Source organism: Armigeres subalbatus, chromosome 1 (assembly GCF_024139115.2).
Source record: "Armigeres subalbatus isolate Guangzhou_Male chromosome 1, GZ_Asu_2, whole genome shotgun sequence".
NCBI lineage: Eukaryota > Metazoa > Arthropoda > Insecta > Diptera > Culicidae > Armigeres > Armigeres subalbatus.
This window is the reverse complement of record NC_085139.1, coordinates 160,807,001-160,834,121: the sequence shown is the minus strand read 5'-3', so window position 1 is coordinate 160,834,121 and position 27,121 is coordinate 160,807,001. Positions and strand designations below refer to the sequence as shown.

Below are 27,121 nucleotides of genomic sequence, written 5' to 3'. Positions count from 1 at the left end.
TTACAGTCAATTTCGAGAATTTTAGATACTTTACAATCATTCCTTCCGACCACCTTGGATTTCCAACGTGAGTGTGCAAAATTTGTTCCCATCTCTCGCGTTCCATCTTCGATAACTTTTGAACATGAGGATCAATACTGATGAAACTCTCACCACAAATTGAACAAACCTTCCGCAACGATATGTATTTCACTTCTCGGTACGGCCTCCAGAGGCGCCGCAGGGTTTGGAAAAAAACAGACAAATATTTGTCATTATGACAAACAGTGTACTGAGGGCTTAAGTGGATCAAGCGTTATGCTGCAGAACGGAACCCTCGTTCATTGTTCCGCCGGAGATCCTTCTTCTTCTTCTATGGCTCTACATATGAAAATATTACAAAGAACCAGGCTTGTAAAATGTCATCTGCATGTCATTTGACTAATTTGTTCATAACTTTCTTTAGAAGCAAAATTTCTTCCATAATTTTGAATGTACTCATAACGCTTGAGTAGGGTTATATTTTTGTCCAAGGGTACATTGCTCTAAGTATAACATCAAAGGCTGGAGAGTGAAAACTCTCCAAAATGTCACGTGTCATTTGACATAATGTCATTTGAATGACATTTTGCCTCCCACGCCCCAGATTACATATTTACAGCAAAGTCTCGTTAGACAAAGTTGTAGGCCCATTTAACCGCTTTAAGTTCTTCATACAACATGAATTGATAGCTACCTTCTGAAAAAAGTTCTGGGAAAATTATACAAACGAATGCAAATGACATTTTACAACACTGCAAAGAACACATAATAAAGCTAAATAAAATAAAATCGTGAAATAATGGATTTCAACAAGTGCCTTCCGGCCTTCGACCTTTTTACCTTCAACCTTTTGACCTTTGACCTTCGATCTTTTGACCTTCGGCCTTTTGTCCTACAACCATAATTTCTATCTTTAGTTCTTTCGACCTTTCATCCATTCGATCTTTTCTCCTTTGGGAAGATCCATAAAGGGAAGATCCATAAAGAACGTCACGCAAAAATCGGCGATTTTCGATCCCCCTCCCCCCTTCGTCACACTTTTTGAATTAGACCTCTAAAATTTTTGTATGATTCGTCACGCTGCTCGGAACCCCCCTCCCCCCTAGGAGCGTGACATATTTTGTGGATGGCCCCTTTGACCTTTGACCGTCGTCCTTTTGTCTTACAACCCATCCACAGTGGAGTCTCCCCATACAAACAGGCGAACAAAAGTATTTTCTTCTTTACAAGTGCTTCAAGTATACGAGTTTTTTTCAAATCGCGTTTTCTCAAAATGGCGCAAGATTTTCCGTACGAATCTTAACCCTTAAATGCGCAATGTTATTTTAAAACAACAAACCGAAAATACGTTTAATGTTAATGGTTTTAATGGTTGTTTACGTTAAATATATTTTCGACGATTTCTAAAAAAATCGCCTTGCGCCTTTAAGGGTTAAAGTACACATCCCAAATATGGTCTTTCTAAATATCTCTATTTTCAGTATTTCTATTTTCATTGTTTCCTTCGTAATTAGATTTTTTTTCCTTCATGATATCACGATATTTATCGTTAGTACGATATTAAAGCTCTTTTAATTATCTTTACAATGCTATTCATGAACCGTTTTTACCTTTCCTCGACTTTGATAACTAATATTTCAAAAACTATAACTCATAGGGACCTGAATTTTGGGGTTTTCTTATCTAGTGTATCTTCACAGCAAATAGTTTTGAAAATTCAACGACGTGTAAAATTGCAGCTAATCCCATCAAACGAATAAACATTCGAAATTCAATTCAATTTGACTGAAATTTAACAAGCAAGCGCAGCTTAAATTTATTTCGATTTAAAGGAACAGCAAGATCGATTGAATATCACGTTTATTTGCATGCTCCACATCTTTTTCTTCTTCTTATTACACTGGGACAGAGCCGCCTCGCAGCACTTCCACAGTTATTAACTGTGAGGTTTCTAAGCCAAGTTACCATTTTTGCATTCGTATATCATGAGGCTAGCACGATAATACTTTTATGCCCAGGGAAGTAGAGACAACTTCCAATCCGAAAATTGCCTAGACCGGCACATGGAATCGAACCCAGCCACCCTCAGCATGGTCTTGCTTTGTAGCCGCGCGTCTTACCGCACGGCTAAGGGGGGCCCCAAAAAGTTAGCTGTTATAAATTATAAAAAATAGATTTCCAGGATACATTGGAATACCAATTAATAATGATAGAGATATTATTTAGAAAAATGTAGCAAAATCCACAAACGTGCTGGCAATAACTATTTAGAAATCATGGTGCACTCTTTATTGCACCAAGGCTTAATAAAAAAACATTTTTTGCCAGTTTATAGGAGAACTCAGCAGAATCAATTGATCACAAATCGTTCAGGACATCTCTCAAACCCAAGACTAGGGATATCCTACCAACAACTAATCTACGCATATATTGATATATGAATTACTTCTAGCTTTCTTTTATGGACAAAATATCAGAAGCCTGTCAAAAGTCCGATTGGACCGGTTCGCAGAACCCCGACCTTATGAAAATCTTTCAAGTAAAAAACTATTTTTTTTTGTCTATGATCAAAACCTGAAAATCATGTAGGCCTTTCATAATTTCAATCTTAGATTTATATTTGATGCGAGAAACTTGTATTTTATACATAACATTATCGACGTATATTCACAGGACTTATAACATTCATCTGAGTTTGTTGAAGATGTAGCAATGTAGTGCTGATAGAAAATAGGCTAATTGAAAGATAATTAACTTGGAGATTTTCGAATACGTCGAGGAAAAATGGAGTATCATAAGAAAAAATATTTTTATTGTGATTTGCTTTCATTTATTTTAGATTCGAGAGTATAAATAGTTGCAGTTAGATTTTTTTTTCGTGAAATTAGAATGAAGCTAATTATATTCCGAATGAATAAAAGCACAGCTATGTTTTAAAGATAATCTAACAAAAATTCCTTGTCGATGCCACACATTTGTTGTTATTTCTCGAAAACACCATTCCGGACGGGCAGTGCAGGTGCGTAGAAATTATAGATCCGGAATCATCTTCCGCGCACAAAAAGTACGACCTACAATCAATGGAATTGATGTCTGCAAAGCGACCCGTTGCCGTGCAGGGATATTCGTAAGATACAGTTGCCACTGTGACAACAGTATTCACCGTTTCTGCTTCTATCGTTATCGGTACTGTTTCTGTGACGTCTGTTGATTCCAGATCCGATGTTTGGATAGGCGATGTTGGACTCAATCCATCTCCAGATTGGTCGAAACTGTCTTCTGTGGAAGATTCAGAAACACGCCCACATTCAAAAGTACCGTCGTTTTTTACGCATTTATTGGTTTCCGTTGAAAACACGGATCCTTCAGGGCATCGGAATAGAGCACGAACAAGTTCATTGTAGGAGTTTAAAGAACACAAATAGAACGTTTTGCACGCCTCATCTTCCGGATTGGGAGATCGACCGGCTCCAACGCACTCAGCCGGCAATAATTCACCCGTCGTCGAAGTAGGCGTTGTTGGCTGCTCGACGGTTGTCAAAGTTGGACAAACATCTTCTGTGTTACCTAAACAACGTTTCTGTTCCGGTGAGAAAACTGTTCCAGTTGGGCATCGAACCAGTTGCTTGAACCAATTTCCTTCAGGATCGCGAGAACACAAATAGTAAGTCTTGCATAATTGATCATTATTGTTAGCAAACCTCCCTGATTCCGCGCAATCATTGATTTCCGCTTCATTTGCAATTCGTCGTGCAATGCTGGGCTCATTCACCGACTGCTGCTCGAATAGTTCCAATTCAGCAAGTGCGGTTGGACAAACATACTCCGACGCAGAGACACATTTAGAAGTGATTGCCGAAAAAATTGTTCCACCGGGACACGTCGATAAGGTGGCTTTCAACTCCGCCCTAGAGTTTTCCACACAGTTGTGATAGGTCTCACATGTTTTTGATACCTTGTCTGGATATCTTCCAACTCCTGGGCATTCGAAGTCGTCCGTTCCGTCATCGGGACAATCATAATCTTCAGGTGATACGCAGTTCTTATCAGTTTCCGAATAAATTGTATCATTTTCGCACAAGAAGTTTTCCGAAACAAGTGACCCATTTTTTGACCGTGAGCACAATCGATAACCTCGACAGTTTGGAACGGATTCATCAGGGTACTGTCCTACCCCCAGACATACAAAGTCTGACAAAAACTTCAATACTGTTGGAGGACACTGATAGTCGCTCTCGTCCACACATGTTAACGTTTTTGCTGAAAATACTTGATCCTTCGGACAGTTTTGCTTGATCGGAACAAATACTCCGGGGTCTTTCGTTTTCAAACAGTTCACAAACTGCCTGCAGTCCTGAGATTTAACATTTACAAACTTTCCGCATTCCTTACAATCGTATTCAATTGAATAAAAGTCTTCCAAACTGTCACAAGACTCTCCCGATATGCATCGCTGGTACTTCTCGCTGAACAAATTTCCTGAACTGCACTGATCGTTTCTCAACGCGAAAGATCCTTCTCCATCCGGAATGCAAGTAACGTACAAATTGCAGCTCTCTTCACCTTCTTCCGGGTCCCGAAACCGGCCTGGTTTGGTACATTCCCAAGCGTAACACAATCTGGAGAGCAGTATGATCATCCCAAGGATGATCACGCACAAGTGAAGCGACTTCATGGTTTTTGAGTAGGTAACGATCAGATCGCGTTCGGGCAGTCTACTGAACTAATGGCCACACTAGAATTCGACTAAATTAGTTTCAATTTTGATGTACGATTCAACGGTTCAAGATAGTGGGTGTGTGTGGATGTGGCCGTCTTTTATTGTCTTACGCGAGAGGTTTCATGCAAACAAAGATCGTCTAGAAAAACGATGCGACGCCGACGATATGGTAATGATAACTACTTGTTGCCAATGTAGGGTATCGTTGATGATGCATGATTAGATGATAAAATGATAACAAACATTCGCTCATCGTTGGCTGTTGGGCTATACGATCAAACCCGTTGCTCAGGGCAAACTTTATCTTTTTATATGAGGGATCCCAACGGTCAAATAGTCGAATATAGTCATAGTTATAGTAAACAATTTAATTATAAAATGACACATCTTGTTTACCTGAATCGAATGTTTTCATTGATTACGAGAATAGTCTTGAAGCAAATAGGTCAATGTTTATATAATAAAATATTCAATATAAGGTCGTAAAAATATCAGAATAAACTATGTAGGAAAGATTTTTGGTTTTCTAGTTTTATGCCTACTGGAGAAGGAGTTTTTTAATTTACAATTTACAGATTCTTAATTTGAATCTTTGTTTACAAAAGTAGATAAGTAGTTTTGAAAATTTGGCATTGATTTGATGTTAAAAGTTTTTGAAAATCTCACTGTTTGGTATCACATGTTGACTACTTTTGATTGGTGCCGCGTCACATATCTGGCATTGACGCATTGATTTTACGCATGGGCATGTGATACAACGGACATCCTGTCTTGGAGCCTTGAATGGTAGTGCAGTCAGGCAGAGGCCTTTTTCATCAGTGATAATTTAATTTATTTACTTATTTATTATTTGTTTTCTTCATCTAACTTGACGTCTTAGTGAAGTTTGATGGGGGGAAAAGCCGGCTTGAGGTGGACAACTGTAGCCTCCCTCAAACAGGCATAAAAACCCCATTTCTTTTCCAGATTTACATATATACATGAATAGAATTCCTGAATAGATCTAGAGTATACAAATTACACAATGATAACAAATTATAAATTAAACATAACAATATAAACTTAAAAAAAAAATTAAAATGATGTGAGATCTCTTCATTTTGGCAATATTTTTCTTATGCGTTCCCTGTGACGATGGGGCGTAGCTACGCTTAAACTAGCCAGATAGGTTGATTAAAAATGTGATCAAGTTTATCGATATTCGTAGGGAATGTTGGATTCACTAAGTAGAAGTTTATCAAAACTAGGAACGTGGCTTCATCTTATTTTGTTATGTTACAATTTAAAGAATCATAGTAAAAAATATCTATGCTGCAAAATCTTAAATAAATCAAAATTAGGTTCAAATACAGAACTTTTAGTAAACTATAGTTTCTAAATCGGGGGCCTTATAAAGTTAATTGGGAGCTTTAAGACAGATAAATCTTGAGTTAAAAAATCTTCCTAATCTTGAGTAATTGCTATGAATGGGCTTGGTGGTCATACGGCTACCGATCCTGCTTCATACGCAGGCCTGATTCATTCTCCTAGTTTGTATGTTTCCCTAAACTTCTCGTGTTCCAGATCCAGAGATCGCTATAATTGATTAATACCTATTACATTGGGAGTATGAAATGCTATTCCCCGGAAGCTATACCTAAGATGGCAGCCCCATCCCGGTGGATAGGAAACCTTGGGCCAACAACCTACTGTTCCCGAAACATCAATTTGTTCGAGAATCCGATAATGAAAGAATACGGACTGATTTTACGGCGACGACTCTTAGCGCGAAACAACGGACACGAATAGGAACATGGAACGTTTTAACCCTAGCCCAGCAGGGTAAATTGGCACAACTTGCCAATGAGGCACGCCGCATGAAGCTTGAGATCATGGGACTGAGTGAAGTCCGTTGGCCAAACTTTGGAGAACACAGAATGCCGTCGGGACAAGTTCTGCTATACTCTGGTTTACGAGGTGAACACGCTCCCCGGCATCGCGGAGTTAGTTTCCTACTAAGCGCTCAGGCACACTCTGCGCTTGTGAAGTGAAACCTATAAGTGAAAGGATAATCGTTGCCATATTTAGAACACAGGTCCGAAACCTTACTATAATCCAATGTTATGCGCCAACCGATGCTGCCGATCGCAAGACAAAGAGAACTTCTACAGCTCAATGCCGTCGTAGATAGAATTCCAAAGGGTGATATCAAAGTCTGTTTGGGCGACTTCAATGCGAAGATCGGATCCGACAACTCGAACCATGAGCGCACTATGGGACGGAGAAATGAGTGAAAACGGAGAGCTGTTCGCAGAATTTTGTGGTAATAACGACATGGTGATCGGGGGATCACTCTTCCCTCATCGACCGGTTCACAAGGTCACGTGGGTCTCCCGTGACGGCTTTACAGAAAATCAGTTTGACCACATATGCATTAGCCGAAAATGGAAACGGAGCCTTCTTGATGTACGGAATAAACGTAGTGCCGATATCGCGTGTGATCATCACCTCCTCATCGGCGAAATACGCCTGCGCATTGCGCGGATTCGTCGGCAGGAGGAAAGAGTTGGACGACGATTCAACACACGCCGACTGGAAGATGCCACGGTGAAACGGTCCTTCGTTGAAGAACTGGAGACACGTGCTGCAGATATTCCGGAAGGTGGCAGCGTGGAAGACCTATGGACCGCCATCAAGAATGCCTTCATCACCACCAGCGAGAACAATCTGGGCGAGCTACGCACCCAGAGAAAACAATGGATCACCGATGAGACCTGGAGAAAGATAGAGGAGCGAAGAGCAGCCAAAGCCGCGATAGAGCGATTAAAAACCAGAGGATCCAAAGTCTTAGCCCGTCAACGATACGCGGCTCTTGAGAAGGAAGTAAAACGCTCACTACGACTACGAAAAAGTTTTCGACCGTCTCAATCACGAGAATATGTGAGGCGCCCTGAGACGCAAGGGGGTTCCTGAGAAAATCATCGGCCTCGTCGAAGCACAGTACGAGACCTTTTCGTGTAGAGTGCTGCACAATGGGGTCTTGTCCGACCCTATCCGGGTCATAGCTGGTGTGAGGCAAGGATGTATTCTATCACCGTTACTGTTCCTAATCGTAATCGATGAGATTCTGGTAGATGCGATTGACCGTGAACCAAACCGCGGGCTGTTATGGCAGCCTATAACCATGGAGCACCAAAACGACTTCGAATTGGCTGATGTCGTTGCACTCCTCGCGCAACGGCGCTCTGATATGCAGAGTAAGCTCAACGACCTTGCCGAGCGCTCCTCTTCGGCAGGTTTAATCATCAACATCAACAAAACCAAATCGTTGGATGTAAACACGTAAACAGTTTTACAGTAGCTGGGCAACCAGTGGAGAATGTTGAAAGCTTCCAATATCTTGGTAGCCAAATGGCGTCAGACGGCGGTACCAAGATCGACATAGGCGCACGGATCAAGAAACCAGGGGCTGCCTTTGCGAGTTTAAGAAATATCTGGGAAAACAGGCAGATAAGTGAACGCACCAAAATACGAATTTTCAACTCTAACGTGAAATCTGTGCTGTTATACGCTAGCGAAACATGGTGTGTATCAGTGGAGAACACTCAACGGCTGCAGGTGTTCATTAATAGATGCCTGCGGTATAAAATTCGGGCCTGGTGGCCTCATAGCTGGATCTCAAACAACGAGCTCCATCTTCGTTGTCACCAGAGGCCGATAGCAACAGAAATTCGGGATCGGAAGTGGGGCTGGGTCGGCCACACTCTACGTAGGGCGGAAATTAAATTTGTAAACAAGCATTACACTGGAGCCCTGGAGAGTTATCGCAGCAGAGGCAAACCCAGAGGCTCATGGCGGCGAAGCCTCAATAAAGAAATAAAAGAAGTCGACCGAAATCCAACCTGGCAACAGGTTAAAGCGATTGCCGGGTAACGTTCAGGATGGAGATCTTTCAAGTCGGCCCTTTGCACCACCGGAGGTGTACAGGACCCGTAAGTAAGTAAGTAATTTGTTGTCCAGGGTTTGAATCCAAAGGAGAATGAGAGAATCTCTCACTTATCATTTCTGTAAACACTCTCGATAGGTAGCATACCGTGAGAGACGTTTTTCGGTAGCTGTTACGATAATGAACTACTGTACAAAGAGGTGAGCCAGCCAAGGGCTGAAAACCTCTATAATAAAGACAAAAAAACTACTGTACAGGACTACCGGTCTTATGACTTTTCTGTACATGACACAATTGGTGCGGGTGTGAATATTTTATGACCGCAGTTTCTTTTAGGCCCCATAGTGGGCTGGCCTCCCATAGATGATGCGATCTGTTGAAAATCGTTTTGCCGGTTGTTACACCTAGTTCTCCGCATGACACTTTCTAGTGGAATATTGAACAACAGACACGAACGTTTATCACCTTGTCTAAGTCCCCGGCGGGATTCGAACGAGCTGAAGTGTTCGCCCGAAATTTTCACATAGTTTTCCACACGTTGCTTTGATCCGTCTGGTAAGCTTTCCAGGAAAGCTGTTCACGTCCAATGTAACAACGTAACAACGCTTACGCTATTTTTAATTTTTATTTTTTTAAAATTTCTTTTCATTCCTTCTCATTACGTTACTTCTTCTGTCTATTTATTTTCTTTTCTTCTTGCTTTTTTTCTACTCGGTACTTCAAACTACAAACTACTCATAATTAAGGTGTCTGACTTTTCACATTTCATTCTTCACTTCTCATTTTTGACTTATAGTTTTTCTATTCTCACTTCTTGCTTTTAACTTTTCTCTTTTCCGTTCTGAATGCACACTTCTTGTTGCTTGTTTTTGGATTTCTCACTTATCACTCATTTTTTATTTTTTACTTCTAGCTTTCTACTTTTCACTTCGCACTTCATCCATAGTTGAGTTGAGGATGTTTTTTTCAAATATTCCGCTAACTACATTAGGCCAATTAACCCTTCGGAGGAGTTTTGAAAGATACAAGAAGCTCAATAACTTGCCGAACTTCATGATGAAATATCTGATCATATCATCCAGATCATGATCTGAATTCAGGAAGCGCCAATCAATTTATAAAAGGGCAGTCGTTCGAAGCATATTACCAGCACAAACTGGACTCTGTCGATGAATTGTTCATATGACCATTTTCATGCCAATCTCATTTGGCGAGTATAGGAAACAACTAGTGTTCCATTATTTGGAGCAGCAGATTTTTCGTTTTGGATATTGTCTCGACTTCCTTGAACATAAAAGTGTCATCGTGCTGGTAACTGATAATAAGTTGTAGTTTTCCTCATTTGATTACCTGTATTTTTTTATACTGTCCACGTTATTGAAAGCGAATGCCCTACTTTCCGCCAATGTATTTATTATGCGTCAACAGAAGCTATACAATAAGAAGAAATTATTCTACCTGCGAATACAGAATTATATGAAAAAAAAAACAAGAGCAATGTACTTTTTGACCTTTAATGATCAAATCAAGTCAGATCGCTTGAGATAAGATTGGGTTAGACGCAGTTTCACTTATATGCCATCTTCACGAATATGCCGTCTATGCAAATCGTTAAATTAAGTGGCTATCTGTCATTTAGAAAAATGTAATCCATGTTATAGTTATGGCTATAACTACTGAATTTTTAATCAATTAATAGTTACACTTTTCCGCATTTGAGCAATCGTTCAGTTAATCGTTAATTACAATGTAGTAAGCCCACTCAAATAGTGCATCGACAATTATTGTTTTTGCTCCATATTTTACTCGCTTTTACTGCTGAATATTTATGACCGTAAAAATCAAATGGGCACTCTTGATGCATCGCATTGATTGCATGACGGTTCGTCGACGATGGTGATGATGATACCAATGGGGATAATGATGAACCAGCGATCATCCGCCAATATTGGTTGCATTCAATGCGGATGTTGAGACAAACTTTTCTTCATCTTCAGTTTCAGAACATACAGCATAGGCAAAAGAAAAAAGAAGAAGAAATACTGAAGAAGGAAAAAGAAAAACGAAGAAGATAAAAGTTAGAAAAGATCAAAGAAGAAAGAAGGAGGATGGAATAAGGAAGAAGGAAGGCAAAAGAAAAAAGAAGAAGGAACAAGGAAGAAGGAAGAAATAAGAAGGAAAAAGGTAAAAAAAGAGAAAAAAGAAGGAAGAAATAAGAAGGAAAAATGTAGAAAGAAGAAGGAAGAAGGGAGAAAGGAGAAGGAAGATGGAATAACGGCAAAGAAAAGGGAAGACGGAAAAAGGAAGAATAAAGAAGGAAAACGGAATAATGAAGAAGAAAAACCCAGATCAATCCACCTAGCGTTGGTGGTGCCTTTCTCGCGCATTAAAAAATAAGAAAAACACATAAAAGAGGTCAAAATAGCACTTTAGGGGGATATATTTTACTTTTTCCATCAATTCATATGCATTTGCGGTCATTTGAATGCATTGCTGCAATCTTTGAAAAAAAATTTTTTTTTTCGATTTTGAAATTTTTTTCCCAAGGGGGGACCCTTGGTAGAAAAACAATGTTTTTTTAATAACTTTGGAACGCAATGACCGATTGGGCCAATTTTCAATAGGAAACAACTAGGCCGCAATCCGCGTCGACTGCAACTTGTTACGAGCAAATCGAATAATGCTAAGTACCAAAAAGTGTGTCTCACATTTTTGTACACACACACACACACATACATACACACATACAGACATCACCTCAATTCGTCGAGCTGAGTCGATTGATATATAACACTATGGGTCTCCGAGCCTTCTATCAAAAGTTCGGTTTTGGAGTGATCCTATAGCCTTTACGTATACTTTGTATACGAGAAAGGCAAAAAGGAAAAGGGTAAAAGGAAGAAGAAAAATGGAAAAAGGTAGAAGGAAAAATTAATAAGGAAGCAGGGAGTAGAAAAAAGAAAGAAGAGAGCAAGAAGAAAGAAGAAGGAATAACAAAAAAGCAGAAGGAAGACGGAAGAAGGACGGGCTGATTGAACAAAAATGTTGACGGATCGAAAAAAGTTGTTAGGAAATACTTTTTGATCATAAACGCATTTGATCGGCATTTGATCTATGAAGAATACAAGAAGAAAAGTAGAAAAGAAGTATACAATATTTAATTTTATTTTTCATCCGTATGACGTATAAATCTACATACATATTTTATAATTAGATGTTGTTGTAGTATCATCTGAAAATAAATTAGCTTCCTCGCTCGACCTTGTAGCCTAATGTACAACGTTGTCTTGTGACGCCGGTGATATTTCTTCGCAATTTTTCCTTCTACACTTGAACTTGATCAACGGTTTGCTGTACTAACATGCTTTCAGCATACATCTATAGCTCCACCATCTTTTCCGGGCATGAATGAGTATTTCTCTTCTCTCTTCTCTCAAATGCTCCCACCGAATGTTCTCAACTCTCCCCAACATCGGCGGGTGTTTCTCAGTCGCAACATTTAGCAGGTATCTGCAGCCATGCCTGCTAGCTCCCTATGCATAATCCATTTCTCTCATTTCTCCAGTCGCTCCGAACGAGCCGAACAATGTTAAATATATCGACAAATTTTAAACATCAAACAATATTATTTTTGCCGTAGCGGCGTTACAACATTTTTTCAAGACCTGGCTTCATTCCAACTCTGTCCGTGAAGTTGAGCACATCGTTTTCCCGCAGTTCCGTGAGTCGGTAGTACCGGTCCTTTGTCAGTTCTTTGTCGGAAAAAGTACTTAAATGAAAAAGCAGTAGTTTTGTGAAAATTTGATTCGTTATAGTTTGAAACCAGTTGAAGGCAAAAGTTCGAAGAAAAAATCCTCGTTTATTGAAATTGAGCCATCAGAAATAATTGATAACGTGATTTTGATAGTTTGGCGAACGTCAAGCAATATCGCAGAACCAGTGTGAAAAAGAAAGGCAAAAGCGGAAAAAATATATATTTTGGAAACCCCATTAAAAGTTGATACAAAAGTGAGTCAGTTTTAAGTCCAGATTGCCATTCCAGCAAGATAATACATTGCAAAGATTGTGTGTCGAGTCGAAGAAGGAAATACTGTTCGAGAGCGATAAAAACGGAATATTTGCTTGAGCCACTGCACAAAGCGAATAAGCCTTGCAGGAAAACCAGTGATCGACATCGTTCCACATCTGTGAAAGAGAATTTGTCTCGAACGGCAACTAGGCTGATTGAGTGGTGAAGCGGCAGCGCAGATATACGCAGAAGTGCAGAAAAGAAACCAGTAGACAAACGAAACTGGTAAGTGCTACAAAAGAACAGAAACTGCATTAGAAGAAGACATATTGGGTGCCCTGTTCACAGACCAGCAGGTCTACTGACATCTTCTATTGTGGAAGACCTTATTTGGTCATGATGAGTGCAATTATGTCTCTGTGGGTAAACATGATTGGATTGGATGTTAATTGGTTCTGCCGTTAGGCACATTCCACCTGGGCATACTAATGTATGTTTTGATTTCGTATGATTTAAACGAGTTTGTTGAAAAAAGAAAATACAAAGTGATATAATAATATAAATAGCGCGATAGTACACTTAGTCTGTGGCTTTGGTTAAATGGTAGTTCTACAAAATACTCATGGTTCAGCAGCTTATCTGCCGTTGACATTTGCTGAACTTCTGAACTACCGACAAAACTATTATCCGAGTGAAGGATGACTACAGTTAGCTTTGCGAGCAAAGACGTAGGATTGCCATTCCGGAGATGGCGAGTTCTACTGCGGTTTATGATGTGTTCCCATGCGAAATATATTCGATTCGCTGGGCATAGTGTATTCATCGTACTTGCCACATAAAATACATATTCATATGCAATAGCAGGCATCGAAAAGCTTTCAAACTAATAACAGTGGAAATACTAAGATAACTAATTTGTAATTTTCCACATCAATTGAGAAGCTGAAATCCCTGGCCTATGTATATTAAAAAGTTCCTAGATTTATTGTTTTACAATTAGTACTCTGTAGAATCTGTAATCTCACTATTACGGTTACTATAATAATTAGTTTGGGCTTTATATTTATTTAAATATATATAAATGGTTTTGATTGGCTTTTCCCCGTTGGACAGAGACGTTTCGAAAACTTTTATTATGCTTAAATTTAGTTTATGAGATTCTCAATATATCAAATTATTGTGTAGCTCGTAGTTTGATTTTGAGTTTTACAAAACTGTGTCATTTAATCAAATATTGATTTCAATAATTACGATTTTGATTGAAATATGCTTTGACTTCCATGCTTCCCGTATGTGCATAGATATGAATTTAAATCTACAAAATATATTTACCTCTGTAGCATCCTTTTTGCCTTTTTCCTATGCATGGCCCCTGCTGATGAGAGATAATTTTTAAGGCGATATAGAGCACTGCACACATGGGATTTTATGTTGCTCATTTGATATGTTGTTAGCATCACTCAATATGCGAAAAACTAAACTAATTTTTCGTAATGGGGTAATTGAATCAATAGGTGTCTATTAGGGTGGCTCAAAAAACACTTTTTCAAATTTTTTGATGGGCCGTCCTCTTATTCGGTTCTATTTGATGCCCTGATGCTCTGGACAAAATTTCAGCCAAATCGGTCAACGTTTGGGCAGTGCTAAACTCGTTGGAAGTTTTTATGGAAAAATGTATGCAAAAACATCCAAAAACAGTGATTTGCAGTTGGACGGCACAATTTACGATCAAGAACCATAATACTCATTCAGTTCTTGTAAAATAAAATACAGAATGTTATGTTGAAAACCGCGAGAAGATTAGAGTTTATTACGCAAAGATATTAGCATTTTACTGGAGTGCTGTGGGGGTGAATTTATTTCTTTTCAAAGGTAAAAGAAACGAAATTTGCACAAACCCCACTGCAGAGAAATGCTAATAACTTAGGCAAACTCGAATCTTCTCGCGGTTTTTCTGCATAACATTCTGTATTAAATTCTCCAAGATCTGAATAAGTATCATAGTTCTTCATGGTAAGTTGTGTAGTTCAGCTGCAATTTACTGTTTTTGGATGTTCCTGCATATATTTTTCCATATAAACTTCGAACGAGTTTAGCACCGCCCAAACGTTGACCGATTTGGCTGAAATTTTGTCCAGAGCATCAGGGCATCAAATAGAACCGGATAAGAGGGCGGCCCATCAAAAAAATTGAACAAAGTTTTTCCGATACTAATTTGAGCCACCCTAGTGTCTATTTTTCATATTCATTGTGATAATTATAGAAAAATATTGGTGCAGACCGAGGATTCTGAATCGCGTTGTCCTTTAATTGTGTCCAGTTTGAGTGTATTTAATTTGTTTAATGATTTATGCACAACCCGGGTAGACGATAATAGCTCGTTAACAGTATAACGTGATATTGATAACAAAAAAAAAAACATGATATGAACTTGTTTGAAATAAGAGTAAAAATAACAAGCGAAAATAACAAAAATTTGCACCGAAATATCATAAAAATATCAGGTTTTGCCATTAACAAGAACTTATCAATATCTTGAGCTATTAATTTGTTCTTGTGAATAGCAAAACCTGATATTTTCATGATATTTCGGTGCAAATCTAATTCGATTTGATAAAAATAGTTTAATTATGTCTCAAGTACCATTGCCAACTTCATATTAGGATTGAGGCCCCGTAAAATGCTTTGTTGTTTATATAGATATTTCTACTTTTTCATAGTTTGCATCCGTTTTTGAACCAGTATGTCCAAAATTTATTTTGAAATACGACGAAAAAAATACGTTTTGAATCAGTTAAGTAATTTATTCAGTACAAATTGTAGTCACTGGACGTCTAAGACAATTTTGAATATTCCTAAAATGTATTATTTTCATCAGACATGTGCTGGCTATCTATTTTTTTAGTGTTTGACGTGTCTCTGTGATCATGCTGTATAGGACTTGGAAATAAAAATAGTGAACAACATAGTTTTATCTACACTTTGTGAAGTAACACAGCTTTTCGACCGATCAAGTAAGTTTCAAATAATCTTCTGTTTAAAAGGTTGATATTAAGGGTATAATACAATTGATCCCGTGGTGAATTTCAAATTCACCACATACTTTTCTTCTCCCATTTCCAAAAGCCCAAATTTAGCGTAATAATGTTTGTGAAGCTTTGGAAATTAAGTCGATTACTCAGCATAAGTGAATAAATGATCTGCCATTGTTTCACCCCATATGCATGTTATGGTTCTCTCAACTTGTGCTCTTTAAAAAAATCGGTAAAAAGCACGTGGTTTCCAAGGTGACCGATTTGTGTCTTTGTTGCATAATCGCCTTGAGCTGTAATAAATTCTTAAATCGAGTTAAACTCACACTCATATTTAATTTCATTAATATCTAAACAATAGCAAAAAAAAATTTATCTCTTATTAATGATGATGAAAACAATTAAGCTTCAGAGATTAAATTGATATCATCCCAAACATAGTAATAATGAATAAAACAAAGGATGTTGTGGTGCCATAAACAATAATAAGAATGCATCGTTTGGTGTGTACAGATCCTTGCTCAACCTGGGGCCTGTAGCATAATCGAAATTTTACTAATAATATTAGTAGAGTAGCTTGAAACTTGTATTTTTCTGTTGCATAATGAATCTACAAGTATGAATTTACAAGACTAATATTACAAGTAAACCGCACTAATAATATTAGTGGAATTTACAAGTAACTGTTGCATAAAGAAAATACAAGTAGAAATTATTAGCGTTGGCTTGTAGTTTCTTTTACAAGTATGAATGGTGCTGTAATTTAATTTACAAGTAGCTTTTATTTTATTATTTTAGCTGTGCAAAGTAATTATGCAAAGTTTAATTGTTTTTAACGACTTAACAGAGAAAGAAACTATTATTCTAGTTGCTTCAAATTATACATATAATGAAATACTGTGCACTAAGAATAAATTTCTCTTTCCCACATAACACTGAGAATTATGAAAATTTTCAAATGACTTTGGATGTAGTAGAAGTACTTTAAGAGCTGCAATCCAGTATTTATTCAAATGGTAAAGATCATTAGCCATTATGCAGTACACAGAAACCCAAAACTACTCAAAATTGGGTTTTTTTAGCTTGAATCCGTACTTTGGACCAATAACCCAAGTTTGAGTAAAATGAGTTTTCTAACACTTATACCACAGACAAACAGACATAACACTCGACAAATTTCCATTGTTCACTGATTTACTGGTCGATTCAAATAATCATTAGTTGGCCAATCGATCACTCGTGGCTTGTGCATCGAATTTACTCTATTTTGACGTTTGCTCACTACCGCCACCTAGTTCGTGATTAGCCCAGCTAGCTGAAGTCAACAGATGTCGTTAGTGTTTTAACGACGATGGATTTGATGAATGAATGTTCAATGTATTATGTCTGTTTGTCTGTGCTTACACTGTCAAAAATATCCATATAAGATACATATATGTGTCGCCGTTATAAATTTTTGCAATAGCTCCACTAAAGACACTATATACAAAGACGCGAACTCTTATCCCTGAAGAAACAAATCAACCGGCAACCCCGAATGCGCAACACTGCTGATGCTGCATAAACTTCAAAATAATAATTAAAGCATGTGTATTTGTGATAATTGAAATAGCCCTTCCCAAATGTTACGCGGGATTTTTTGGAATGACAGGTCTCTCGCTCGATTGAAATGACACTGACAGTAAATTTGGAATTCTAATTGGAACATTTCCTGTCTTCGTTTATAGTGTCTTTAAGCTCCACCCTAATATAATCGATATAGAACCACACATAAATTAAATCATTGCTAATTCGAGATCACACATAAAGTTTATTTGGATATATATTTTATTAGTAGTTCGCGTGGAGCATGGTTGTGTGTGCGCTAATATACATAATAAGTTAAATCTAGAGATTTTTGCCAATAAATATGTGTGGATTTTTAGTAGTGTAGTAGTTTAACTTAATCCACTTAAAACCATTGGCGTAACTAAGGAAAAATTCTAGGGGGGGCTAACTTTTTTCTATTCTTACAGTCAAACACAAAAAAAAGTTATTGTTTTTGTTCAACTGTGTGCAAGTTGGCCTACCAACCAGCAATTCCAATACATTCAGTGACGACTTGAACAGCTCTGACATAAAAATCTATAAATGTCGTGGGATTCCCAATGACTTTGATACGTAAAAAACTTAAGAGCTTTAGCTACATATAACTTTCGAGTTTTACATATCCATTAGAAATAAATTCAAGTTATTGTGGATTTCATGGCCGTGCGGTTAGCGACGTCAATTGTCTATACGATGTGCATGTGCTAGGGAGTATGGGTTAGATTTCCCCCGGTAAGGAGGAAACTTTTCATGATCGAAAAATTATCCACTGGTCCACTGGCTGTTATGTGACCTGTCCGTTGTCTCATGCTAAGTGTTAAGTGCTTAGTCTGTACGACCTCTGGTCGAAGACGATGTTCCCGTCTTCTTATACATTTTAGCTACCTCTCCTTGAAATTTCAGGGTTTACCGAGCTTTTTTCGGATTTCAAGGATTATTAAATTTTTTTAGGATTATCAAGATAATTGGAAATTCAAAGTTTTCGGTTAATAGCAGCAACATTGCTTGAAAACTTTACCAAAGAAATCTGCAGAAAGAAATGCCTTCAAAATGTTTGCTATTACAGGCATGTGATACGTTGTACTCAGCTATCACAATATCGAAAGGTTTCACTTGACAATCCTTTTAGAAATGCCATGCATCTTTAAGGGCTATGTTGGAAAGCTAGAGGTCATAGGCACAAAATACTCGCAATGCAATGCAATGCAATGTAACCATAAAAATCTTAAAGAGTTGATTGATTTGCTGATAAATAAAAGTCAAGATTTGTTAGAAATTCTTCGGTAACCTAATCATCCTATGTCTCTTGCTCAAGTTAAACATTTGTCTTTTTCATGTTGTCTAAATATTACAGGCAGTTTATTATTTTACTTGAATTTTCTCAGCTATCTCAGCTATAGTATTTGTTCTGTTAGTCTGTTACTTCCATTATTTATTCAATCAGCATGAAAATACTGTTCCAACTCCAACATTTATCACAACTGCGTACTGAAAACGAGTTGTGTTTTGGCTGTATGTGCCTTCGAAAGTGTAATTTACTTTAGAAATTAGATTCGTACGCAATTCACCTTAAGCAATTATATGTGTGGCTGAGAATAAAGGAAGCGTAATATCCTTCGTTTTTAGCAATCCTAACCCAAGATTTATAAATTTTTCGAAGTTAGAAAACATGATATTCAACTCACTGTAGAGAGAGATGATAAGAATTCATTATTTGCAGTTACGCCCAGATATGATCAGAGCGCTAGATATGTGCCATACTCATGCAAAGTCGTAGGAATTCTAGGGGGGGCTAACTTGATTCTAGGTGGGGCTATAGCCCCCCCTAGCCCCCCTGTAGTTACGCCAATGCTTAAAACATATTAACCAAAGCTGAGTTTAGTTTACCCAAAGCTTGACTTTATTCATCTCAAAATTGAGAATATATTGATTTACTGAAATTTGTACTATTGTATTATTATACTAAACAATCTCGTTTAAGACCATGCATATTGCTTTATGTTTGACAGCAATCATGGGAAAGAAAGGAAAAACGAAAAAAACTACCTAAATACTGAGTAGAATTTATCACGATATTTTCATCACTTAGTATTTTGAACTAAAAAAGAAATCGTCCAAATTTCATAATCAAATTAGAAGCAAAATCTAAACCCGCATAAGTCTCACAATAAACGTAAATTAAACCCTCTTCAAAAACCCACAACAAACAAGTCTAGCGGGATTCTATTTATCATGGAGGATACGTTCTCCTAATTTACAATTCGCCTTAATTAAAACTTAAGTCAATCCCAAAGACCACGTAAAAACGACTCCAGTGTGCATAACATTGGCTTGGTTAAAAATGCCAATACCACGAAGCCGGCTTAAACCGCGGAATCAATAAATTTACAGAAAGTGTTCCGTGCATACCTATCGCAGTCAAAATATATATTCTATCCACAAATTTGCAAACAAACGTAAACAAATCGTTTACCTCCGTATTGACAGTGAACTGTCGAATGGTTCAGGAAGGTTCAGGTAAATGAACCTGACGGACTTGTAATTTCAATCTTACTAATAATACAAGTACTAATATTATTAGTTGGCAAAACATTATTATGCGACGCAAATTACAAGTACTTGTAATTTGTTGACTTGTAACTTGTAACTTGTAGCTAATATTATTAGTCTGATTATGCTACAGGGCCCTGAACGTGAGTAGTAGGGTTAAAACAGGAATTTTCGTCTTATCGTCATAGTCTCAAATATCAATAAAATAGAAGCTTTTTTGCCAAATTCATCCGTACCCAATCGTAGGCTTAGGCGAAACGTTCTGCTATAGTGGAGTTCTAGCAAAAAGACGTTGCTTTCATTGATTTTAGCCCCTATGACGATGGACGGAAAAATCCCCTAATGTCCCTAATTGCAACAAATCCCCTTCGTAAAGTTGGTCTACTAAGCGTCTTAAAAAAGTAGAAGCTTTTGCCCAGAAAGACAAATATCAATAATTGGAAGAGCGTATATTTCCAAGCCAATTTACTTTTGAACTTCTATTGTTTTGACAGACCACAGCAAGTTTCAGCTATAAAACACAAAAAGATAACAAAAACTCGTTTTTTTCGAAACTGTGCGACTATAGCAAAAGTTTACGTAGCAACCGCTAAGCTTGAAGGTGGATCTCTCATGATGTGGGAATGTTTTTCTTGGAAAGTCCATATAAAAGATCAGACAAAAATGAAGAGATAAAATTATACTATTTGAAAGAAGTGATCATTATCATGTGCTATTGGCTTGTTCTTACCCATAATATGTCTTGATATTTAGTAATAATAATAGAATTCTCGGGTACTTATTCAAAAGGACGTATGTGATTTTGTAAACAAAGATTCTAACGTCGATTTGTCCAATCTGATGGCGCCTCCACGCAAACCGACACCACTAACAGGTAGCCGAAGGCTTCACCTTCCTGTCTGTGGTGATGGTTTGCGTGGGAGTGCTTTCAGATTGGACAAATCGACGTTTGAATCTTTGTTTACAAAATCACATACGTCCTTTTGAATAAGTACCCGAGAATTGATTGTGAAACATTTCTCGGGATGACGCCATGAACAGAATATCAAAACATGATATCCTATATCATGCTTTGATATTCCGTTCATGGTTTCTGCCCATCATACCATCAATTCAATCAATATCACTATGTGTTACTATCATATGGGATATCATGTTTTGATATTCTGTTCATGGCTTCATTCCGGAAATTGTTTCACAATCAATTCTATTAATATTACTATGTGTTACTATCTACTTAGATTTCCCGTAAAGCTGGTAGATCACTTTTACGTAGTGTTTTATGGTGTAAGATCTACCAAACAGAGCTCTAGCTGCATCCATTTTTCAAGCTAGGGCAATAAGTTGTGGTATTTCAAAAATTTATCGTATTTAGTCCTCTCTACCAATTGCAGTTTTTGAATTATAACAAAATTAACTTCACCCTGCACATGGTTGAAAGACTCAAATTCCTCTCGTTTGAGGCTAAATTGTTTGCAGCGGAAACAGATTTTCTAGCAATTAGTTATAAAACCAGGGCCCATCGACCTAGGCTGAACTAACTGCTGAGAAAAGTTGAAAGACTCAAATTCCTCTCGTTTGAGGCTAAATTTTATGCAGCGGAAACAGATTTCCTAGCAATTAGTTATAAAACCAGGGCCCATCGACCTAGGCTGAACTAACTGCTGGAAAAAGTTTGAGTTAGGGTTCTATGGATGTACTAACTCTTCATGAACTGGTAAACAATGGTAGTTCGAGCAACACATGGAAATTCTTGTTACTGAACACAATTTCTCTAGATTGAAATGGTCTTGTAGATAGCGCTAAATCCCGGGTTTGTAGCTTTACTGGTGATATTCTAGAAGCAAGACAAGGATGTGGCTAGGGCTTCGATGCATTACCAATTAACAGTATTACTGTTCTGTTTTCTCAAGGAAAGATTTGATAAGGGGCGCGCCTTCAATGAGATTACTCTCTGTGAAGGGTCTAAATAGCGGGACCATGTCATGTACTCTTGGGAAAATAAAACAAGAATTGAATCGAAACCGATACTTCATTTCTTCTCAATAGTAATGGAATGGAGTAATTCGACATGCACTTAAACATGAAGGATACGTGGAATGCTACAATAGATCTAATAACTGGTCGCAGTGGCACACTCAAACAGGACAAAAACTCTACTTAGATAAGATAAAAGAACAGACAACAATATCAAAAAATTTGCACCGAAATATCATTTAAATATCAAGACATCTGTCATATTATGGGTAAGAACAAGCGAATAGCACATGATATTGATCACTTCTTTCAAATAGTATAATTTGATCTCTTCATGATATTTTAGTGCAAAATATTGATATTTTTGTCTGATCTTTCATATAGATTTGATATTATTGAGCTATTTTCGTCTGCTCGGGTTGGGGAGTCCAAAAGAGCGTGGTACTTGCGCATTTTACGAGAATTTGCATCCAACAATGATATGTTGGTGTCCATTTTTCAACAAAAATGGCCCAAAACATACTTTCGAAGTCGCAAAACAACGGCCTTAAACTCGATTTCCGAGAAAATATTGCTCAATTTTGTAGAAAGATTGTCAAAAAAATTGAAGGCAGAATAGAGTATCACGGTTTACCATACAAAGTATTTAAAATACAATGCAGAATGTCCTTTGATTTTGAGTTTCTCTTGTGTATTTTTTTTATTTCCAATCCCTATACGATCACATAAATACGTCAAGAACACGAAAACAAGATAACCAGTACATTAGTAGTTGTGAGTTGACAAGAATACATTATTTTTATATTGGAATAGTTTAAAAATGTTTTACACTTCAGAATCTACAGTTTGTACTGAATAATCAATTTGAAACGACTTTGTTCACTTTTTAATTTCCAAAACTGTATATACCAATCAACTCAGCTCAACGAACTAAGGTGATGTCTGTATGTGTGTAATGTGTATGTACGTGAGCAAAATTTATAACTTATTATTCAGGCACTTATCCTTAACCGATTTGATTGCAAAATGTTGCATACGTGCTATGAAGACTCTATAATAAAGACATATATAAAAGGCTGCACTCGACGGGAATCTTGTTCCATTGTTTTCTATTGAAAATTGTCCAGATTCGACTAAACGCTGAAATATTATTGCCAAAATACTAAACAAAAAACTATAGTTTTTATAATGCAATAACACTGCTAGGTGGTTTGATCAACTTATTTATACGCTCATCATGTTAAAGTTAAGTCAAGCTAAAATTCATCAATAGGTTCAGCTCGTCAAATTGAGTCAAATGTCGGTGTAGTATGTGTGTTTTATGATGTTAAATACTTTCCACTCAACCAAGTGATGATCATTTTACCAAAAAGAATCGCATTTATTATAACAAGAAATCGTCATTATTAATTATCAGACTTGGTCCGGAGTGAATGTAAAACGTAAAACGCACTGCTTTCTTATTACCACAGTACCAATTTGTCCATTCCGCGGTCCGTTTTATGATCCAAACCAATAACCAGACCCAATCTACATTGTCTCTACAGCCATCCTAGCGACGACGACGACGACCGGCAACGGTTGCTATATGCTTGCATTCATATAGAGCTGCCTCTTTCTCGGTTCGTTCTTCTTTTGTGAAACCAGCATTCATTAGAGCCGTTTTTCGCTCTTCGCTATGGGCAAATAGTCAATGGTTCTAGCGGAGAAATGTTTTGCGGGAGTCTGCCAGCTAAGTACAGCTGAATAGCCAACATTATGTACGTTGCGGTCTCTCAACGCTCTCTCGCTCTAAAGGCGACTGAACTATGCTCTTCACTAGTAGCTAGCATTATGTTGCCGTTTCTCCGGTCTCAGTCTATGTGTGTCTGCTCTAGAATACGGTGGATTAAATGTAAATTGAATTGTAAAATTTCTTTCGAGACATTTGCTGACAGCAAAGCTTCAATTTTTTTCTGTTCTTTAAAAAAGGGGTAAGGTAAGTAAGAGGTTCATGAGATAGCCTTTTTCTTCAAAAGTTATCTTCAGTGATGTTTTTTGAAAATTTAGCTGCCACATGCTTTGATAGCACGTGCTATATGTATTGCAGGTAGGTAAGACGGTATAATATGCCCCCCAAGGCAACTCCTTGATAACTTTAACTTTTCAACGCAATTTATGCAAACTTTGCGTTATTTGGTAGTCAAGAAAGTCATAAATGCATTGCCCGTGAGTAGTCGTATAAAATATTACAGATAACACGTAATAAAGCTTTTTGAAAAGTCGCGAAAAAATTGATTTCAACAAGTGCCTGGGCAAAACGCCCCACCTTAGCCAAAGACGTTTCATAGCCCTTCATTAGTATTTTATTAATCCCATAATAAAAAGGTTACAAATCCTTATGCACTTGACATTAAAAAAAACCAACATAGGTCCATTATAGCAGGTGTGATTTACATTTAAATATTTTTCATACAATTTGGAAGCAACTGCTGCAGTGCTGCAGGCTCGCTACGCTTGTGTCCAGTTGGTAAGGGCATATCGTCCTGCCTACACTGGGGCGTTTTTGGCCAGTGAAACATGTTTTTCGAAAATCGTTACATTTTGAAGACAGTAATTTTACATCATATTAACCACTGAGAAAAGTTATTTTGTTGCCCAACTGAGTGTTCCAGTGCAAGTTTTGTGGACAGTATGCCAGAGTGGCTCCAGACTGTTGAGCTAACAAACATGAAAAGTTACATCAAAACTGTAAATTTTTGTATTTTGCTATTATTTTCATTGTGTAATACAAAATACTTCCACATTCACATAGTATGATGGGTTTACAGATACTTATAGGTACCAACTGATTTTGACCCTCAATTAGTTATAGTTTTCTAGAAATCAAAGGGGGGCGTTTTGGCCAGGTGGGGCGCATTATACCGTCTTACCCTACATTCTGCTCATCTATTAATGCCTTGGGAAGGAAAGGTTGTTATTTAAATTGCTTTGACTTAAATCCCGAACATGGCTTATATTTCGAACACTGGCATTTTACCGCCCTGAAACTAAAACTTTCATAGGCTTACCGTACTGAGGATCAAGATTACAAACGAATTTAAAGTCGCTTGTATAAAATTACGCGAATAAAGCAAAAAATGACCATTTCGAAGCGAGTGTTCGGAATATGAGTCATGTTCGGAATTTGAATCAAAACAGTAATTCCTTTGAAAAGGGAATCCCGGGTAGAATCCGTGATATTGATAACAAACAAAACATTATATGAACTTATTTGAAATAAAAGTACAAATAACAAGCGAAATAACAAAAAAACTTATAGCTCAAGATATTGATAAGTTCTTGTTAATAGCAAAACCTGATATTTTTATGATTTTCTGTGCAAATTTTTGTTATTTTACTCTTATTTAAAACAAGTTCATATCATGTTTTGTTATAAACCATAACCGTTCTTGAAGGGAGATAGGCCATATCGAAAAAAAAGAAAATCTATACAAAAACAGAAATCATGAGATTCTGCTAGCTATTACACCCATGGAAATAATAATTATTGTTTGTATTTAATTATTAAAACATAACCGCTGCACAGTGTTTCTTAACCCAGGAACTCGTGACCGAAAATGTTTTGGCCTTGAAAAATTCGCAGAAACGGGCTGCTGACCAAGTGTAGGATGTCGTAGAGAAAAGCCGGCGCTTGGTGGGAGGCCTGTAGTCAGTGTAATGAAAGGTTTAGTTTCCCATACTAGTTTCCATTCAAACTTGGAACTGCTTGTGCTCATTGAGTTTTTGTTCGAATTACCTCAGGTTTTTGGAGGACACGTGGAGCATGGGACGGAATCGAGAGGGCGTGGTGAACTGAGTCGTTTTTTGAAACATCCTACTAATAATCTTTGCTTTTCATATACGATTATATGACATATTTTATTGTATCAATACTTTCAAAGTTTTGTTTTGGTACTCAATCCATCTTCATCGTTCAAATAAATTAGAAATATTTTTGTTGGCTATTTTGTGAATAAATAATTGCCGATCTTAACAGACATTTTACAACTGTCCCTAGTGAGAGTTGAGCCAATTTAAGACGCTTCCATGAATTTTCAGTGGTTGGTTGACAACTTCAATCAGGAAATGATACTGCAACGAACGTAAAAGCGATATACAAAGCATAATATACGAGGATTTCTGCATGTTGATTTCTTTTGTTGCCATACGTTTACAAAGCAAGAACGATGGAGCTCAAATAGTTTTGGACAATGTACAAGAAAGGCTTTCCCTCGAATAAGATTGTAAGATACTTCTGTTTCAGGCCCTTTTATAAACTGAAAAAAAGATGATTTATAAATATCAGGAAAAATAGCATAGCTTGAACCCTAGCACAAATCGTAGATGGAGTTGCAGAGATAAAACATATCCATATAATCCACGGTCATTGTAGTGACTTCAAACATCAGGAAATGTCTGGAAAGTAGAAACGTGAACATAAAACAGTGACGTATAGGAGGCGCATACCAGACTCTCGCCTAGGTCGTGAGGAAGGCGATTTGACCATGATGAGAGATTTTTTCAGAAGTGAATTGATCAATGGCTTAGTCGCAGATATCGAGAAATTTGTTCCAGTTGATGAGAGAGACAAAAGATATTCTTCGCATGGCAGCTGCCCAGCTTGAAGAATAATGGTATGGAAGTCTTCGCTACCGTTTGCACGACGAAAGCAACGTCGTGCGCGTCATTGACGATGCGTCAAGTAGCAATGAAGACAATATGTACAACTCGTCGCTACTTGCTGCGACGATGACTATTAGTCAGACTCTACCATAGAGCTATGGCTTAAATCATAGTCATTCAGGAGTGCATAGCGATGTGATAATTTCTGGATTTGATTCTGAGAGAGGATCAAAATGATCACTGATCAGAATAGCATGTATAGTGTGATAGTTCATTTGTTCAGCAAGACGAAGATGATAATAATAAAGTTTGCACTCCAAAACAAAGCAACAGACAAAAAATGATCACCAAATTTTATTTTAAGTCAGATATTTTGAAACTCGCCTGAGTAAAAATATACACTACGATGGTATAGCTTTCTGGCGAGGTTGGTCACCATATTCTGTTTATCAGTTCGGTCGATTTCACACTGATCTAATCTAATCTAATCTAATCGAACACAAAACGGAAAGCCAGTACAAAGAAAGCATTCTGGAAAATCATTGAGTTAGATGACGCCCAACATTTTTCTAGTAAATATTGAGGCTCACAGCATACCAGTGGTATGACACCAAACCTCAATGCAGCCAGGCCACTGAGCAATACGTAACTTCTAG

At 37.5% G+C, this 27,121-nt stretch overlaps 2 protein-coding genes across 5 annotated transcripts in view; one reads left to right on the top strand and one right to left on the bottom strand.

Moving 5' to 3' along the window:
* Positions 1–2,965: 2,965 nt before the first annotated feature.
* On the bottom strand, positions 2,966–4,898 carry LOC134206696 (uncharacterized). Its single transcript, XM_062682420.1, has one exon. The coding sequence runs from the start codon at positions 4,694–4,696 to the stop codon at positions 2,966–2,968; it is 1,731 nt and encodes a 576-aa protein (XP_062538404.1). The 5' UTR covers positions 4,697–4,898.
* Positions 3,567–27,121, top strand: part of LOC134205427 (protein singed) — a 191,987-nt gene continuing 168,432 nt past the window's right edge. For 2 of the 4 annotated variants that reach the window (XM_062680667.1, XM_062680663.1), the window contains exon 1: positions 12,285–12,960. The gene's annotated coding sequence lies outside the window, so the exon portion shown is untranslated. Of the gene's footprint in view, positions 3,686–12,284; positions 12,961–27,121 lie in introns of those variants that run through there. The other 2 variants (XM_062680665.1, XM_062680668.1) reach the window with 2 other exon arrangements.

Excerpts from the sequence above, each read along its gene's own strand:
- LOC134206696 (XM_062682420.1), bottom strand. The coding sequence starts at position 4,696 with ATGAAGTCGCTTCACTTGTGCGTGATCATCCTTGGGATGATCATACTG.